General features: G+C 31.6%; 1 protein-coding gene across 1 annotated transcript in view; it reads left to right on the forward strand.

Moving 5' to 3' along the window:
• Nucleotides 1-578: 578 nt before the first annotated feature.
• Smp_145210 (putative cadherin) overlaps nt 579-18295 on the forward strand; it is a gene marked incomplete at both ends in the record, with an annotated part of 38985 nt that continues 21268 nt past the window's right edge. The window contains 5 exons of the mRNA XM_018789902.1: nt 579-1527; nt 1624-2111; nt 15277-15515; nt 15615-15825; nt 16729-17487. Coding sequence (XP_018655298.1) covers nt 579-1527; nt 1624-2111; nt 15277-15515; nt 15615-15825; nt 16729-17487 — 2646 coding nt within the window. The remainder of the gene's footprint in view (nt 1528-1623; nt 2112-15276; nt 15516-15614; nt 15826-16728; nt 17488-18295) is intronic.

Genomic DNA, 18295 nt, shown 5'->3' on the forward strand with positions numbered 1-18295 from the left:
TAAAGTATCTTAGTGTGAATAGATTATATGACTTCAATAGTTCCCAATGGCCATATAACCATTAGCCTGCTGGAAAAATATATACGGTTTCATATTTTCACATACCATCTTGATGTAAACCCATAAGTTTTCTCTTATGCTTCAACCGGATTATGTAACAAGCATTACTTCTTTTAGGATGACTTTTAGCACAATAATTTTGTATAATGATTATAATACTATTAAAAACCAATTTTATTGATTTCAGATAATAACAAGGTGACAATGCATTGTTGACAAGGTCTTTACAGTTAAGAAACCAATTGACCGCGTACTAAAATAACAATTATTTTGAATAGAATTACAATATATTTTGGATAAAATTCAGTTATTTCGTCAAATTTCGAACCATCTTGCAGCAATTAGCCATGATCGATGTTAAGATATATAATCTACTTAATGTTTATCAAATTATCCTATACTTAATTGTCGTATTTTTAAAATTCAGCATCTCTCAATTGCTTGAACGTGTCACTGTACAGGAAAATATACCTTTGAATACTGTGATATTTGATTTGAAACCAATGTTGGAACGACATATGAATAGTCATTTGCACTCATTATCGTCATCTCAATCATCAGTATCGCCTAACAGAAATATAACAGCATTTGCGAATCAACAAGAAACTTTCTGGCCATTTATCTTAGACGACTTTTTGATTAAACTAGCAAAACCGCTTGATCGTGAAATGATCTGTCTTTTACAAACTGAATCCTTAAGGCATTCAGTCAACCGAAATGATCCGTCGATTGCATCTTACAGTGATACTAGTCAAGTTTGTTTACCTGGAGCTTGTTGTAAACTATTGCATGTAAATATAATTACAAGCCCAACAGAATTGCCTACACCATTCTATATTCAAGTAGCTGTGCAAGATATTAATGATAATCCACCACGATTTCCGCCACTTCATACACCATATATTGTAATAAGAGAAGATATCAAATTGGATGAGAAGATATGGTTACCTCAAGCTTCTGATGCAGATAGTGATCAATTCAATGTAGCGGAATACCGTGCAATTAATTGGATACATGGGAATCAAAGTCACTTTCGACTAGGCGTTTCAGATTCAAATGATTTAAATAATGATTTCATTGGTGATGTTCATGAAATACCAAGTAGTATAAATTTAAATTCTCATTTGGGTAAACCTTATTTGACTATAACAGAAGGACTGGATCGTGAACTAATTGATTTATATTCCTTTACACTAATCGCTATTGATGGTGGTGGAAATATTCCAGTTAGTAATACGCCAGATATGAACAAGGCTCTTACTGGATCTGTCAGCATTATCATTAAAATATCTGACGTTAACGATAATCATCCAACATTTGAACAAAACGCATATCGTGCTGAAGTTGCTGAAAATTCAGTGAATTCACCAATTATTGAATTCGTTTTAATCGATCGTGATATAGGAGATAATGGTCGAGTGACTATAGTTATCGATGATCCTACTGGACAAGCTCAACATCTTTTCCGTATTATATTACAACCAAGTCAAAATTCCAACTTAAAATTGTACAGTCACACTGGATTTCTCAATTCTCCCCCACAACAGTCGAATAATCCAGCAGGAACATATTATAAGGGATCATTACAAATAATTAGTCCATTAGATGCTGAAAGACATTTAAATTTGTTAAGATTTCATTTAGTTGCTAATGATCATGGTCAACCAATATTAAGTTCTCGTTGTGAAATACAAATAAGAATAATTAATGTAAATGACAATCCACCTAAAATTGTATTTTTAAATAATGGTAAACGATTATCTGATGGACGTATTTCATTACCGGAAGTGGAAACACCACAAAGAGCTATAGTTGCTTTAGTTCATGTAACCGATGATGATTCACCAATTGAACAAATTCGTTGTCATTTAATTAAAGAAGATGATATGTTTTCATTTGAAGAAACTGGTAGTACAAATTTTCTTACACACCAACAAACTCAGCAATCATATAATTTATTTAATGAAGCTATTGGAATTCATTCAACTTATAAGCAATATGTTATTCGTACAAGAAAAATTCCAGATAGAGAAGAGAAACATTTTTATACAGTAAGTTGAAAGAAAGAAATTAAATTTTGGTTTAATATAATATAGTATTTCCTAGAGTTCTAGTGAGAAGCAGTGACAAGGGGAGTACAACCAGGTCCGTTGTGAGATAGTAACTCATTGAAAACAGTGGTGGACATTGAAGCGATTCCGTGGATTGGTTGAAGTTATACATTAACACCGTTCAATGCCGGTTCAGTGGTCAAGAGGTTAAGTGTTTGCGCGCGAGACTGATACGTCCTGAGTTCGAATCTTGAGAGGCAGAATCGTAGACGTGCACTGCTAATGAGTCCCACAATAAGACGAGACGGCCGTCCAGTGCTTCCAGATTTTCCATGGTGATCTAGCTTCAACTGACTCATGAGTTCAACTATTATATTACCATGATATCCACGAAACCCCTTTCTGATATCATATATTACTAAAGTCTTTGAAATCTCTGAAATTTTGAAAGATATATACACTAGACACCATTAGATTCATGCTTCAATTTAAGGTAGTAAATATTTTCTAGTTTTGACATGATGCACTACCCTAATGAGAACGTTTTCGTTATTCAGTGAGATCTCTCAAATAAATATAAAACTTTTTTTAAAAAAACATTAGTTTTATTTAAGCATTCGATCATCAAAATACTATTTTGTTATTTACATGGTTCATGATTTCATTTTGTTCTGGTCATTTATGAAATACTTTCTTGTTGGTCACGGCTGAAGTTACTTAGCTTTATACATACATCCTCGTACACTGGACTAATTTTGAGGGATATAACATGGTTTGTAATTTTTAAGCAGTCGGAATTATTAACGTTCGAAATTTGATTTAAGGCTAAACATATGAGGTCAAGTTCTTGACAGTAGATTATTTTGTTACGATAAAATAACCGTATACACAGTATATCATATAATGTTATGGCCAAACAATGTACACTACGTTGTTTAGAAATACAGCGATGACTAATATATTTGAATCGGTCAACAGGATAATCACCCATTGTTCGTATAGACATTTCCGTATCATGACAATTCCACACACTTTATTAGTCATAGAAAAGGAATAATAATTGTAAAACTCTCAGCAGATAAGATCAAAAGTTGATCGAGATTTTAGCAGATAAATTTTATTTTTAATATCTTCCATAAACTCGTCACCTAACTAGTGTGAAACTGTTTGTTCATATCCCAACAAAAGTTTTCATAAACTATCCTCATCAATTTATGTAACTTGTCATAAAAGTGAGCTCGGATTGATATTTGTGTTTGACATTTCTTGTTGATTACTTTTAACCATTGAAGTCCGAATAACGGGATTGCTGAATTAGGTCTTTTCAATTTAGTAGTTACCTCAGTAAATGACAAATATGCGACCCAGTATTTATTAGTTATTTTTCTTATCTGATTTTTAGAACAATTACCATGGTTTTTACGTGATTTATTCTAATATCAGATTCAAGATATTTATTTTTAAGGAGTGCTAATAACCCTGTAGTAACTAGTTGATAGTCTTGGTCACAGTTAGATCGTATATTTCTTCCAAACTATACTCCATTGCGATGCATTAGGCTTCTATCTATTATTTGACTATCCTTGTAATAAACTATAAAGTATTAGAACACCTATTGTGTCAACTAAATAAATATAGTCTATCTTAAATGAAATTACATTACCTAATTCCAATGAGTCTTTGAAGATGGTGAAACGCTCATTCAACAAACTTCCAAATAGTTTCATTCTAAATCATTTCTCAAAACAAAAGCGTTGTCAAAAATCACCAAACCGTTACTATCACAACATATGATCATTTATTTTAATATTATGTGACTAATGAAAAGTTATAGTTTAATATGATACAATCACTTTTTATTTCATTAAATACCCCTCACTAGAAAAGAGAAAGAAGAAATCAATTTACATTCATTGTGTACTCATGAGAATTCACTAAAGAATTCACTCCAGCTCTGATTCATTCATAAATTTTTATTTAATTAATTAAATCCAGGAATCTAAAATGTTGTTGTTTATTTCATCAACTTAATGAGTTTAGTTAATGAAGTATCCAGCATTAGAATTTATATTGATATGCAAATAGGATTTTTATTTTCATCATTATGTACGATATTAGCAATGTGTTAGAAACATTTAGTTCACTAATTCATTGAGATGATTCAATGAACAATTAGTTAATACTACTATCTGTTACTATGGAATATCATTTGTTACGTAATCTTGCATAAATGAATTACATTTCTATAGGAACACAAGCAATAAAACTTGTAAGGTCTTCAAACCTGAATATATCAGTACACGTTAATGAGAATTAAAATGTTTATTTAACTCTTACTTTCAGGTATAGTTGATATGAAAGCAATATTTTGAATATATGTATCCCTTTTGAAATGATTTAATCAACCAAGAGATTTTTGACGGAGAAACTGAATTCATTTTATTCCTCCTTTGATACTTTGAATTTTTCTAAAGATTTTTTCTAAGAAAACCGAAAGACAAAAAATGAAGTGATGGAATTAATGTGATAACTGTTACTTTCATCTTTGATTTTATATGTATTTATGACTTCATAGATCCAACAATAATCGTTGGTTACAGTTTTCATTCTAATTATCACTTACGACATATGGAGTAAAAACCAAAGGATGTTTCTACTTACTCAACCATGTTGATGTTCCATAAAGATAAAATAGATATCTATCATTATTAACAGTAAATATAAGGATCTTTTAAAGGTGTTTTAAAAAAGTACGTATGAATTTACTTTTAACACAGTTACTAGATCATTCTGAAACTGGGTTGATTTCTTTGTTAGATAATTACAGTTTGTTTGTTATTCAAAACGATTATTGTAAGTTTAAACTAATTCTTACAATCGCTTCATGTTTCTAATGTTATAAAAGATATCTGTACAACTGTGCTCTGATTTGTCTATTTCTACGGCTGTATAATGCTGTAATTTAATCTAATCTCAAATAATACAAATATTAAAATGAGCAGATTTCTAAAACAAATATGCTCAATTTCGTGGATTGGTTGAAGTTAGACATTAACACCATTGGATGCCGGCCATCTCAGTGGTCTAGTGGTTAAGCGCTCGCGCGCGAGACCGATAGATCCTGCGTTCGAATTTCGTTAGTCGAGATCGTGGATGCGCACTGCTGAGGAGTCCCTCAATAGGACGAAACGGCTGTCCAGTGCTTTCAGGTTTTCCATGGTGGTCTGGCTTCAATTGATTCATGATCTCAACCACACAAAATTACTAAAATCTCCACAAAACCCCCTTCTGAATATATGGGGAAGTTGAAAAATTTTACAGGATACAATAAAAATCATCTTACATTTCATTTACTTTAAAATTAGACTCAAAAATGAACTAGATTTGTTAGCAAACAATATATATATATATATATATATATAATCATTCTACAATGATACCTTCTTATGTAATAGATGTCTATCATGGTAATCCTATTTTTGAATTCAAACATTTGCTACTGTGACCATATGTATCTAACTTAAGCATTTGATTCATATCATACAGCTACATACAATTGCATACACACACAAGGGATTTTCGTTTTAAAAGAAAGACGAATCATTTATTGTAATGCGTAGTTTCTATTATTATTAAAGAATAAAATGACAGATTTGTTTTCTTTAATTTCTATAAGGTTTAATTAGTCGAAAATGTTATTTCTTCATGATGGTTTTTATGTTTGATTTAGTTGTTGCTACAAATTTCATGGATTGAAAATGTTATTTTTTGTTTTGATTTTAGCCTACCAGTTGTATGTATAGTTCCTTGGGGGGATATTTTGATTTGAAGTTATTATTAAACCAGTGCATTCACACATTTTAGCAGTTTTGAATTGTGGTTAGTAATGGAATCCGAGATGAATGTTTCATTCTACCTTGGACTAGTGAGCTGGATATAAATATTCTCCAGTTTGATATTCACTGAGGTACTGAGCATAATTAGCCACTACTATTGTCAAGACGATTCAATAAGGATATACATATACTAATAAAGACTGATTAATAAACACAGTCTTTAACACGAACAGCTGGAAAACTTAGAAGCTCACGTACATACATGCATTTACTCAAGTGAAATTACTTATTTAGGTAGATTTTTTAATTCCTGGATAATTAAACAGCCTCACTTACTTTTTTGCTTACACCTTTTACCCCTCGTGGAGAATCATAGGCCCCCGACCAGCATTGTCCATCCAACCCTGTCCTGGACAATCGTTTGCAGTTCTTACTAGTTGATATACATCCTTTTCATATCTGCTTCTATTTCCTGACGTAATGTGTTCTTTGACCTTCCTCTTTTTCGCTTCCCTTCAGAATTCCAAGTTAGAGCTTATATTTCTTACCATGAAACATATATGTGATAGTTTGAAGTATTTGAATTATACAACAAACTAGGAATCCCAGAAATAAAGCAATATAACCAAGAAGTAGTAGACGAGCACGAAAGAACGTATTATATTTGGAATTCGAAATCAGGTAGTCATCAAGTACAAAGGAATCATTAGCTCATACAAACACCACAATATATTACGAAAGCTTCTATGTCGCTCAATAAACGAAAAGTGTATTCATGTATATAAGACAAAATTATACCATAAATCTAAGGTTCGAATTATTTATTTAACCGATATGATTCATACTATTGATACTTTTAACCTACGATAACCTGCCTAAATTTATGACATTAGTTTGAAATGCAAACAGTATCCTTATGATCTTTATATGTTTTACATTAAACTACAATGACGTTTTATCCACTTTTTTCGCTCTTAATTAAACATCTAAGGACTCTATTATTCTAACCGTAGAGTAGATATGATTGAATTGCTAGTGTCAGTTAGGTAAGACTTTTAAAATAACTACTATCACATCAATCAAGTTACACTCAATATAAATCAGTCGGGTACCGTGTAGTAAGTAGTATGTTTTTGTTTATTTTTCAGTACTGCTCAGTTTCTATTAACCTAACTTATAATTTCCGCATTCGACTAAGTGACGCGAAATAACTATAAACTGTCGTATAATAGAAATTACACAATTTCAACTAGCCAGCTGAAAATCAGAGTCTTTTTCAATAATTATGTAATGAACATATTCCTATCTCTCAGTAGTTCAGTCTTAGATCGAATATTGATTCTTTATCTTTAAGAAATACTGCATGGAAGCCGAATGGATCCCATTACTTAGAAAGAACTCTCTTCTATAAAAAGTGATAATATCTCAAGAGTATATCATAAGTCATTTTATTTCTATTTAAAATACTTGGTATTACATAACTAGGATACTATTATAAACATCATAAAAAGTTAGTTTACGTTCTATACCTGGTATCGTACTCCTAAATGTAAGTGTCATTAAAGTGAGTACTTCACTTTTTGGTATGAAATCGTGACAAGCTAAGTTCACCCATATCACTAGTGAAACAGTAGTTATCAATGCCGTTCAATTATTATCGTGGTTGTTTAACAATTAAAGTGTGAACCATCATATTTCAACTCAATGATCAAAAGAAGTAGCATGGGAGAAATAAAACCTGAAGTTCATAGGTCCTATCCATAATAGTATTATATTTATGCATTGCCAAAGGAATCACAAAGCGGGACAAAGGAATTGTTCAACGCTCTCCAATTTTCACTAATTAGCTGCTATCAATCCATAGTGAAAATCGACTTTCATTTAAAAGATGTCATTATAAGTTCCGAATTCTAATGATTCTTTCATAGTTTGTATTGTTCGCTTGAATCTCCCCAGTGATGTTTAGAACTACAATTGATCAGTCTCTTATTGGCATTATACATCCTATGAAGATTTACTAAATATTGCCTTAATTCACAAGCATTATGAACCGATATGGATAGTGACTAGCAGTAGGATCTAGGACTCGCGTTTTATCATATCTGAAACTTATTAGCTGAATGTACCTGTATCTTATCCATCTCAAAGTAGACATCAACTCTAAGAAGCAAGTATATCCATCTCATGAGTATAAAATAGGGTGAAATACGTGTCCTGGATTCCACTTCTAGATATCATTTATCTGTGCTTATGATTTTTTTTAAATTTAATTAGTAAACACCAATTATTGTACATTTAAGAAATTGTCTTTTAAGTATCACAATCATTTGAAATATACATCAGGAAACTGTGTATCATGAATATATTTATTACCATCTCCTTTTTGTAACATTATACCCTCTTTTTGTCAATGAACAATAGATTGACAGATAAAATGAAAACAAATAACAATATTTTGATAACCAGATATCAGATAAAATAATAAAATTAATTTAATCTTTCATTTATATAAACTCCAAGTTAAAATGACCTGCTTACTTCTTTTAAAAAGAAAGGTAGGATATACATTGTCAAGAAGAAAATTAATGGAATAAACTAAATTTGGTCACGAAAAAATTTGTAAAAAATTACTATCGATGCAAAAATTTTTTATCAGGATAATATTTAAGCAAAGTCCTGAAAATCACGTATTTCTATCAATTAAAGAAGGATAAAATAATAGAGTGTATAGAAATAAAAAATAGTTTTCATAAATTAAGCAAATGTGAAATAATCTTTAGCTGAGTAATCATTAACTTTTGGATTGATTCTAATGAAAGTTCACGACTAATATGATCTGATCAGAAGGGATTTTGTGGAGATTTCAGCATTTTCGTAGTTGAAATCATGAGTCAATTGAAGCTAGACCACCATGGAAAACCTGGAAGCACTGGACGGCCGTTTCATCCTATTATGGGACTCCTCAGCAGTGCCCATCCACGAGATTCGAACCCAGGGCCCACCAGTCTCGCGCCAGAGCACTTAACCGATAGACCACTGAGCCGGCCGGTAATCGACGGTGTTAATGTCTAACTTCAACCAATCCACGATGTTCGAGCAACCGTTCACCAATTGTCTTCAGTGAGTTGATATCTCTGCAACAGACTTGGTTGAACTCCACTGGTCACTGCTTCCCACTAGAACTCAAGGGAACATCCCTTGAAGTCAGTCACTAGTGAGCATATGATTATAGATCAGAAGGGGTTTTGTGGAGATTTCAGTATTTTCATAGTTGAAATCACGAGTTTGGTCATATCTGGTCATATCGAAATTGAGGTAATTATGACTGAAAGTATTACAATATAGCAAATTCGCTGAAGATAGGGATGTGAACTATTAGATCAAGTAGTTTCGATCTACGCCATGGCATCTGAATATTATACGTCCAATCCCAGATGGGATCACTAATGTGAACACCGGAATAGTTGTCAAGTTCCTCTTATTTTTTGATGTTTCCATAATTATCGTCACTTTTTGATAGTAAAAGAAGTACCTTTCAAATTTCTCCTTTTTTATATTTTGCAATTTCTCTTTCTATCATGATTATAGCTTACTTGTTCACATCCTTTCAAAGTAATCAATAAATATAACCATAAATTATTCTGCATCTTTGAGTTATTGATAAACAAAATAGGAACAGTCAGACATATTTGTTAATTTTTATTGTTAATAGCTACTTACGCCACAATTAGTCAAGTGTTCTTTCAACCATGTTCGCGATCAATTGAAGTTTATACTGTTAATTATTAATAAATGTACCTACTTAATTAAATGCATGAGTAGTATTATCAGTTCGTATTGTTTGTTTGTTCAATTAAGAATACATGGAAAGAAAACTCCATTCATCCAGCTAATTTGGAGGATACTAATATAATAGAGATCTTTTTCGTAGCTTAAGTTGATGATTCTAGACAGATTTCGCTCTATTAGTTAAATATGTTAGTCCTTCTGGACAATATTATCAGTACATATTTCAAATAAGAGTGATCGATTAGAATTTGTCCACAGTTTATTCTTTTAATCTTCAATTTGGTTAGTTATGTTAACCAAATTAAATTCTTAGTCATTAAAGTAGTTTTAAATAGTGTAATAGTTCATATGAACTAGTTTCGCAACTATTCCTCTCAAACTGAATACAAAGTATCCCATATAACTCACATATTAACCAGAATCTTCTACTGATTGAGTCTTAATAAACAAAGTCTTTCGATAATCGTTATAAAAACTTGTATTCATGTAGAGTTTAACGGAATCTCACGTAATCATCATTACATAATACATGTCGTTATTATATATTGTTAATAACAAATTAACGATACTCATTTCGGCTGTCATTCATATTCATAAAATCAGAAACTTCTAGTTTACTATCCATCAAAACCATGATTTTCTTTCACTTCCAATCACCATCCATATGTCGATCCATAATTTAATACCTAAAAACAGTCTAGTTTCGCGAAGATATTTCTTTCAAACGGATAAGTTATCTTAGTAAAACTTTGATTTGAATTTTATCACTGTATTAATGAGTAGAAATACATGTTGCTAATATATTTGAGAATCTTTAACAATGTGTTGACTTTCGTTTATTTCTCTTATTCATTTATTAAAACAACAAAATTTTGTCTATTTAAAACATTTTTGTTTAAGTCTATGTGTTTATCTGCCATACATACAAATATACTCTGTATCTCTCTCTCTTGAACCTTTCTCTTAATCATTCTTGTTGAGCTAACTTCATCCTATTTCTTTTTGCTTTCTTTCTTTCTTTATCTTTCTCAAATAAATATGCAAATGGACTTATTTCTTGAAATGAGTTCTAGTTGTGTTCGATACAGTCGGATATGGATAGACGATGAAATATTAAAAAAAAAAATCGAAATGTGTTTATTGTTTTTTCTGTGTTTGTCTCATGTATAACTGTCGGCGTGTATGTCGATGTAATAGTGTGACATAAACTAAGTGTGAGAAATTAATCTTTAAATATTAGGTAAGGAAAATTCAATCTCAACAGTTCGAAATGACTAATACTGACATTACCTGTTTAGAATTTTCATGACTTCAATTGTGTATTAACGACATAGAGTCCCTAAAATAAAATGTAAACATTTATTGTAGAAAATCAGTAAATAAATTCTATAGTCAACAATGGAAAAAAGTACTGGGTTAACAGGGAGATTTTTTACCAAAACTATGAATCATATAATTTTAGGGATTAGAACAATGATTGTTAGTGTTTATATGATTTACTTGTCTAGCTTATTGGTTTGAGTAACAGATTTTCCTTAACGCTTGTTGTATATAGTATATGATGACTGGTTGAATCAATCTAAGTTGACTGTGTTTTAAGTTTGTATTTCAACTCTTTACCGCTGAAACTGATTTCCCTCTTACTGAATTAGCACAGAAATTTGTGAGAACTGTGTCAGTTTATAAAGCTATACGAACTGGAGAAGTACTGGAAACAAGAGGGGTGACAACCAAACATTTTATCTTTATATGGAATTTCTTAAACAGGTTCACCCACAATTGGCCTAAGAAACAAATCTAGTAACTCGAAGTCTTGTTACCGTTTGTCAACACAATGGTAGTTTTTAAGATAGCTGTTTCTATACTTCAGTTTACTGATTACGGCGTCAAAAACTATAAGTCAAACTTCAAGTTTTCCTAAGGAACTGTGATTTGTCTTTTGATTTGGTTTATTAACATGGTAGATATTCACAATTGAGTAGTATTTGATTTGTCGACATCTGGTTACGTCTAGATAAAAACTAAATTGATTTCAACTAATACTTCTGTGTATAATCAAAGATAGGTGTTGGCTAGCAGTAGAATCCAGGACTCTCATTTCATTCCGTTTGAGTCTACTTGCATCTTAGAGTCGATGTTCACTCCAAGACTCGAACTCAGTGCCTTTCGCTTCGAAAGTCATCGCATTATCTACTTAGCTACTATTTAGCTTAATTACACTAAACAAAATTGTACGCAATCAATTCAAAGGAATATATTTCAACAACTTGCTAAATCTCATTTATTAAAAAATGGTAATTATGATTTGATAAGACACGTTAGGATAAGTTTACAAACTAATATTATTTGTGTGGTCTGTTTAATGGTTTCATAATTTTACTTTAACGTCATATAACTTATCTAGGATAATATGATAAATTGTCAAAAATGCTAGATACTTAATACAAATTATTGACTTGGAAAATTAATTTTTGGTGAATACAAGATAAATGGTCAATTATCAATTAGTTAGGTTTATGAAGATGGATATACGTTTCGAAGATAATTATGAACCAATGTTGTACAAAAGACTATTATTAAACACGAAGAGTTCGAGAGCTATTTCTTTTAACTTGGATTTATTTATGTAGTACTTTCTCATTCTCAAAATATGAAAGTCTTGTATTTGATCCAGGTTGGAGTTGTGATTTTAAGCTAGTGAATAATACCAAATTGTAAAATGATCAATGGTTATTAACGGTTTTCAACTAAGATCAATATGCAAAAAAAATGAAAATCACCGTCTAACAAGATATCAAGTCTAGAAAACACCTAATTATGTCTGAAAATTTAATAACCGAAGTACTTATCTTGGTATTGTTTGTTTGAATCTTCCCATTGATGTTTAAGACTGAAATTGATCAGTCTCTTATAAGCATATGTGCATAGTGTGCCTATTGCCTCGATATAGCCTTAATTCACAAGCATTATAAGCAAAGATGGATAGTGGCTAGCAGTGGAATCACCCCATTGCACAAGCAAGTGGCTATTAGGACTAAGTAGTTGAGTGGATGACGCGATGGCGTTTGAAGCGGACAGTACTGTGTTCGAGTCCCAGAGTGAACATCAACTCTGAGATGCAGGTACATCCATCTGGTGAGTCCCAAATAAGACGAAACGAAATATGAACACGAAATATAAATTGGATTGCGTCAAATATCATATTCTTGAATCCAATCATTAAATAACACTATAACTAAATACTACCAACTTTTCTAAAACTGCCAAACTGGTTTTATTTCTATACCTGTTTTTAACTTACAAAAATCTACTTTCAATTTATCCAAGCGTATAACATAATCTCACCCTGATTTAACATAAATATATTGTTGTACATCTCTACCAAACTTGACTTCATACTATTTTGTTGTGTAATTATAACGATTATAGGGTACTTTGAAAATAAGTTTAAAATTTAGACTTCATATATTCTCTTATCTACATCTGGAATGTACTTGGTAAGTACAAATGTAATCAAATACAAATTCAAATCTTGTAACAGCCTTTATTTAACACTGCGAACGTTGAATATATATAACATATTATGGTTGTAGATCAGAGGGGGTTTTGTGGGGAATTTAGTATTTTCATAGTTGAAATCATCAGTCAATTGAAGCTAGACCATCATGGAAAACCTGGAAGCATTGGACGGCCGTTTCGTTCTATTATGGGACTCCTCAGCAGTGCGCATCCACGATCCCACGCTCGCGAGATTCGAACTGAGGACCTACCAGTCTCGAGCCAGAGCCCTTAACCGATAGACCACTGAGCCGACATCCAACGGTTTTAATGTCTAACTTCAACCAATCCACGATTTTGAGCGACCGTTCACCGTTCATATTATGGTTTCTCAGTTTACGAACTTCATATATTGTAGATAGTAAATGATACATTATTAGAAAACCTAATAATGAAACTTATTCATATTTAATAGTACAGTTAATTCAGAAAATAAAATGGATACATACATAAATATATAAAAAAGAACTAGCAAACGTCTTGATTCTTATCTTATTCATTTGATGTATTAGAAATCAACTAAGTAACTATTGAATAGATATAAGATGCAAAAAACATTTTGTAGTTGAATACTAATGATAAAGATAAGAAAATCAATTAGAAACAACTAAAAATACATCTACCGACCTACATCTATATGAGTTTTGAGTAATGAATTTAACTGCTTACAATTTAAAAGTGAAATAAAATACCATGAAACTTAACCAACATTTAATTCTCATCATGGTGGTCTTTAGAAAATATTTTCAAAGAAATCTATTGATATATATATAGATTTATAGTGCTACTTCGGTAAATAAGCCAATATATGGTAGAAGGCTGAGCATCTAGTATTGGTCTATCATTGTTTCATATTTATGAGAGTAATAAATGACATGTTTTGATGAAAAGTTAAAATATTTTAAAAGACTTAAACAGAATTCATTTATGTGTATTCATATAAACAAAATAGTTTTCAAAACCAAAGTAATCACAGGATAAATCATTGTTGGAATTGTCCTGTTGTTGATATTCAGTACTGAATTTTAATTAGCTTTTGTTATCATAAATACATCTTATGAGAATCGCCTTGACTTTTCCATGATCTCCAGTTAACGAGTTTGAAATGGGATAAAAAATTAGTCCTGGACTGTATCTCTAGTCACAATTCATTAAACTCTAAATAACAAGATAACGTCCCATAATTTTGTTTTTCCAGAGTCTAAACATACATTGTTTGATCACTCAAGATATTTACCAGTGAGCAGTTCTCGAAAATCTCCACGACCGCATGAAGGCAATTATCATGTGTTCACTGCTGATTAGTTTCGCTAGACGATTTTCGGCTGTGGAGAAAATACACACCAAAAAAAAAGAAAGTGTATTGATTTAAGTTAGACTAAAACACCATTGGATGCTGGCTCAATGATCTAAAGATTAAACGTTCGTGAACAAGACCGAAGGCCTCTGGTTTAATTCCCGGTTGCGGGGTCATTGACGTGCAACGGTGTAGATACCTATTCTAGGAAGTTTACAATGGTTGTCTGATTAGGATTGACTGATGATTCCAGCGAAATCGTTCTTTATATGACTGGCATTTTTCATCCACGTTGAACTTGAATATGCAATATAAAATAGCTTGTTCTGATTGCATATGTATACCGAATCAGTATACTTTGGTATTGTAAAATTTGCTAGTTAATAATAAATTTTAAAGTCTTTTCAATCTTGTTAGCTCATTAGTTTAATATTAAACACTCCTAATATATAAAGAATGGTTTTATCAAACTCAGGTAACGATAAATCAAGTTATAACAATGTTCATTACTTATTACAATGATTTTTCAAAGTGTTTAAACAATATATTATCTATTCTTAGACTTTATAAACTCGACACTCGATTCCTACCACTCAATCTAATATGTATATTTTTACATGTAAGAATCCTAAATTCATATTGTTCAAACGGTGTATTTATGTTACACTATTTTTACAATTAACAGGTTACCGTTGAATGTATTGATGATGAAGGTCAATATGCGTTATCACGAAACGCCAGTCTACATATCACTATTACAGATATTAATGAACATAAGCCAATATTTACAAAAAGCATATTCACAGGTCAAGTAATAGAAAATCAACTACATGCAGAAGTACACATGTTGACACCTATTCATGCAACAGATCTTGATGTAGGCGTTAATGCATTAATCACCTACAGTTTAGTTAATCCATATGAGTTATCATCCATGCAAACAGTAACAAGTATATCATCACTAGTGACGGCTTCAACACCATCGTCGTCATCATCATCATCTTTAGTTAATTTCGTAAACAGTACTGCATTCTTTAGAATAGATCCAATCACAGGGAAATTATGGACTATTCAATCACTGGATTGTGAAAATCGCAGTGAATATCATTTGGTTGTGATTGCAAGAGATTCTGGATCACCTGTACCACTTTCTTCAAGTGCAAATATTGTCATTACAGTGGAAGATACAAATGATAATGTGCCGGAATTTCTGAATACACACTATCTATTTGAGGTAAGTTCAAGATGGAGTTAGTATTTATTAGCAATTTACCTCAGCTACATAACTACATAAAAGCTTCATAAGGTAACGATTTTCATTAGTTTAGTACTAATTAAATAAGTTTATTTAATCAGAAAACATTTTCACTGGCTTCATCAATTCCTACAACTTTCATATTACTTGCTTTCATATTACTAGCTACCTTTATGATACTACCAACCATCATACACTTCTAAGATCTTTGTAACCGCTTGAATTAGATTAGAATACTGCAACTTAAATTATTTCAAACCAAGTTCAATAAACATGTGTTTAAATTTACGTCGAAACCTCTTATTTTGATCATTTAATGCGACTTACTAAAACTACTATAGGTTTCCAAAATATTAAAGTTTAAAGTGTGTAGTATTACACGCATTGATTTGAAATGATAAGAAATACGTTCCAGTTTAAATGGATACTTTCAGTAATGCTATGCATTTTAAAGTATAAATAAGTAACTGAATAAAGAAAGATCTCGCATCAAACATAATCCGTACAGTTTTATGAGTTGTTGAAGGAATTTCAAATTACTAGAGGGTAAAATGATCTTTATTGAAGCGAATAATACGAACATTTACACTAAAATGCTTGCATATTGCCGCATCAGACATCCATACAAACATGAAAGTATCACTGACTGAATTTAAGTTAGACGATGATGTATAGAGGTTTTCTAGAACGTTCATTATTTTGTACAAGAATAAAGGTAACTCTTGCCTGTAGAAACAATATTTCTCTGTAAATAGACTATTTTATGTGGATTAATTGCTTATGAAAAATAAAACCATGACATAATCATAATACATATGAAAAATATTGGTTTCCACTAACATTTATTGTATCATGCTTCATATCTCGTTAACACTATTTTAGGTAGCTGAAAATGCACCAGGTGGTACAGAAATCGGTGTTGTCGAAGCTATAGACAAAGATGTAACAATAATAAACCAACGTGTACGTTACAATTTACGTGGTAATAATGAAGATTTGAAATTGATTACGATTGATCGAAATAGTGGTACATTAAGAACTCGACGTCCGATTGACAGAGAATCCAGATCTTCTATATCACTTATAGTAGAAGCAGAAAATGAAGTACCAATTCATCGTTCACCATCTGCAAGAAACGATAACTTTAACACGATCATGAACCATATTGGTACAGAAGCAAGCGTAGTAATCACAATTTTAAATTTAAATGACAATCGACCTGAATTCATGTTAATTGAACCACATCGTTCACATGTCACATTTACTTGGGAACAGTTAAACCCATTAATTATACCGAAACAAAATCAACTAAATGCCACTACAGTACATTTGAAATCTGACAATCAATTTGGAAAAAAAGAGAAACCAATCAAAGAAGAAAATCAAGAATTATCCTCCTTAGAAAACGCTAATCCTGTATGTGAACCTTTGCCTCATCGTGTGATTGATAGAGATATGGAATCGGATTCTATGCTGGACTGTTGTATTCTTGAATTATTAGATAATTACAATGGATTATTTGCATTGATCCCACAAGCTCCAAGCGTGTTATGTGCTATGTATAGACCTCCAAGTCCACAAACCTATAAACTAACGCTTATAGCAAAAGATGGTTTGACGAATGACAGTCTATCATCTCAAGTAAGTAAAACTTATTATGTGAAACTTTTCATGTTTTATTTAATTGTCATTAAGACTGGTAGTTTATTGTTTAATTGTGCAGTTTTCATTTATTATGTTTCAGACCCAAACTGCTCAAAAACTGTTTCGGTTTAGGTAGCCGCATATTATCACTAGCCCCCATGCAAACAAAAAAGTTGAGTACATAAACCCATACTTCATAAACAATTTATACGAATTGATTATGGTTCATTAGTTGCCACGTACTGGATCGACTCTAAATTCAAAAATATTCTAAGAACACTGTAAAATAGTAGATGGTTGAATTGTCTATGCTGTACTTCCTAATAACTAGCAGAGCTTATTAGTTTTTTATGCTGTGTCTTATCGTTAATTTGATAATTTTTAAATCTTTGGAGATAATGTTACGATTGAATCAAATGAGAAACTTTGATTGTGACGAAATTTAAATTAAGGGCCACCAGGTCACTATTATGATACTCTATAAACCAAATTTAGAGACCAGGATGTCATTATAAACAATTTTGTAAGTCATTTCAATGATACTTACTTACTTACTTACGCCTGTTACTCCTCCTGGAGGAGCATAGGCCGCACACCAGCATTCTCCATCCAACTCTTTCCTGAGCCTTCCTTTCCAGTTTTTTCCAGTTGCTATTCATCCTTTTCATATCTGCTTCTATTTCCCGGCGTAATGTGTTCTTTGGCCTTCCTCTTTTCCGCTTCCCTTCCGGATTCCAAGTTAGGGATTGAGTCGTGATGCACATTGGTGATTTCCTTAATGTATGTCCGATCCACTTCCAACGTC

The sequence above is a fragment of the Schistosoma mansoni genome, chromosome W (genome assembly GCF_000237925.1).
Source record: "Schistosoma mansoni strain Puerto Rico chromosome W, complete genome".
NCBI lineage: Eukaryota > Metazoa > Platyhelminthes > Trematoda > Strigeidida > Schistosomatidae > Schistosoma > Schistosoma mansoni.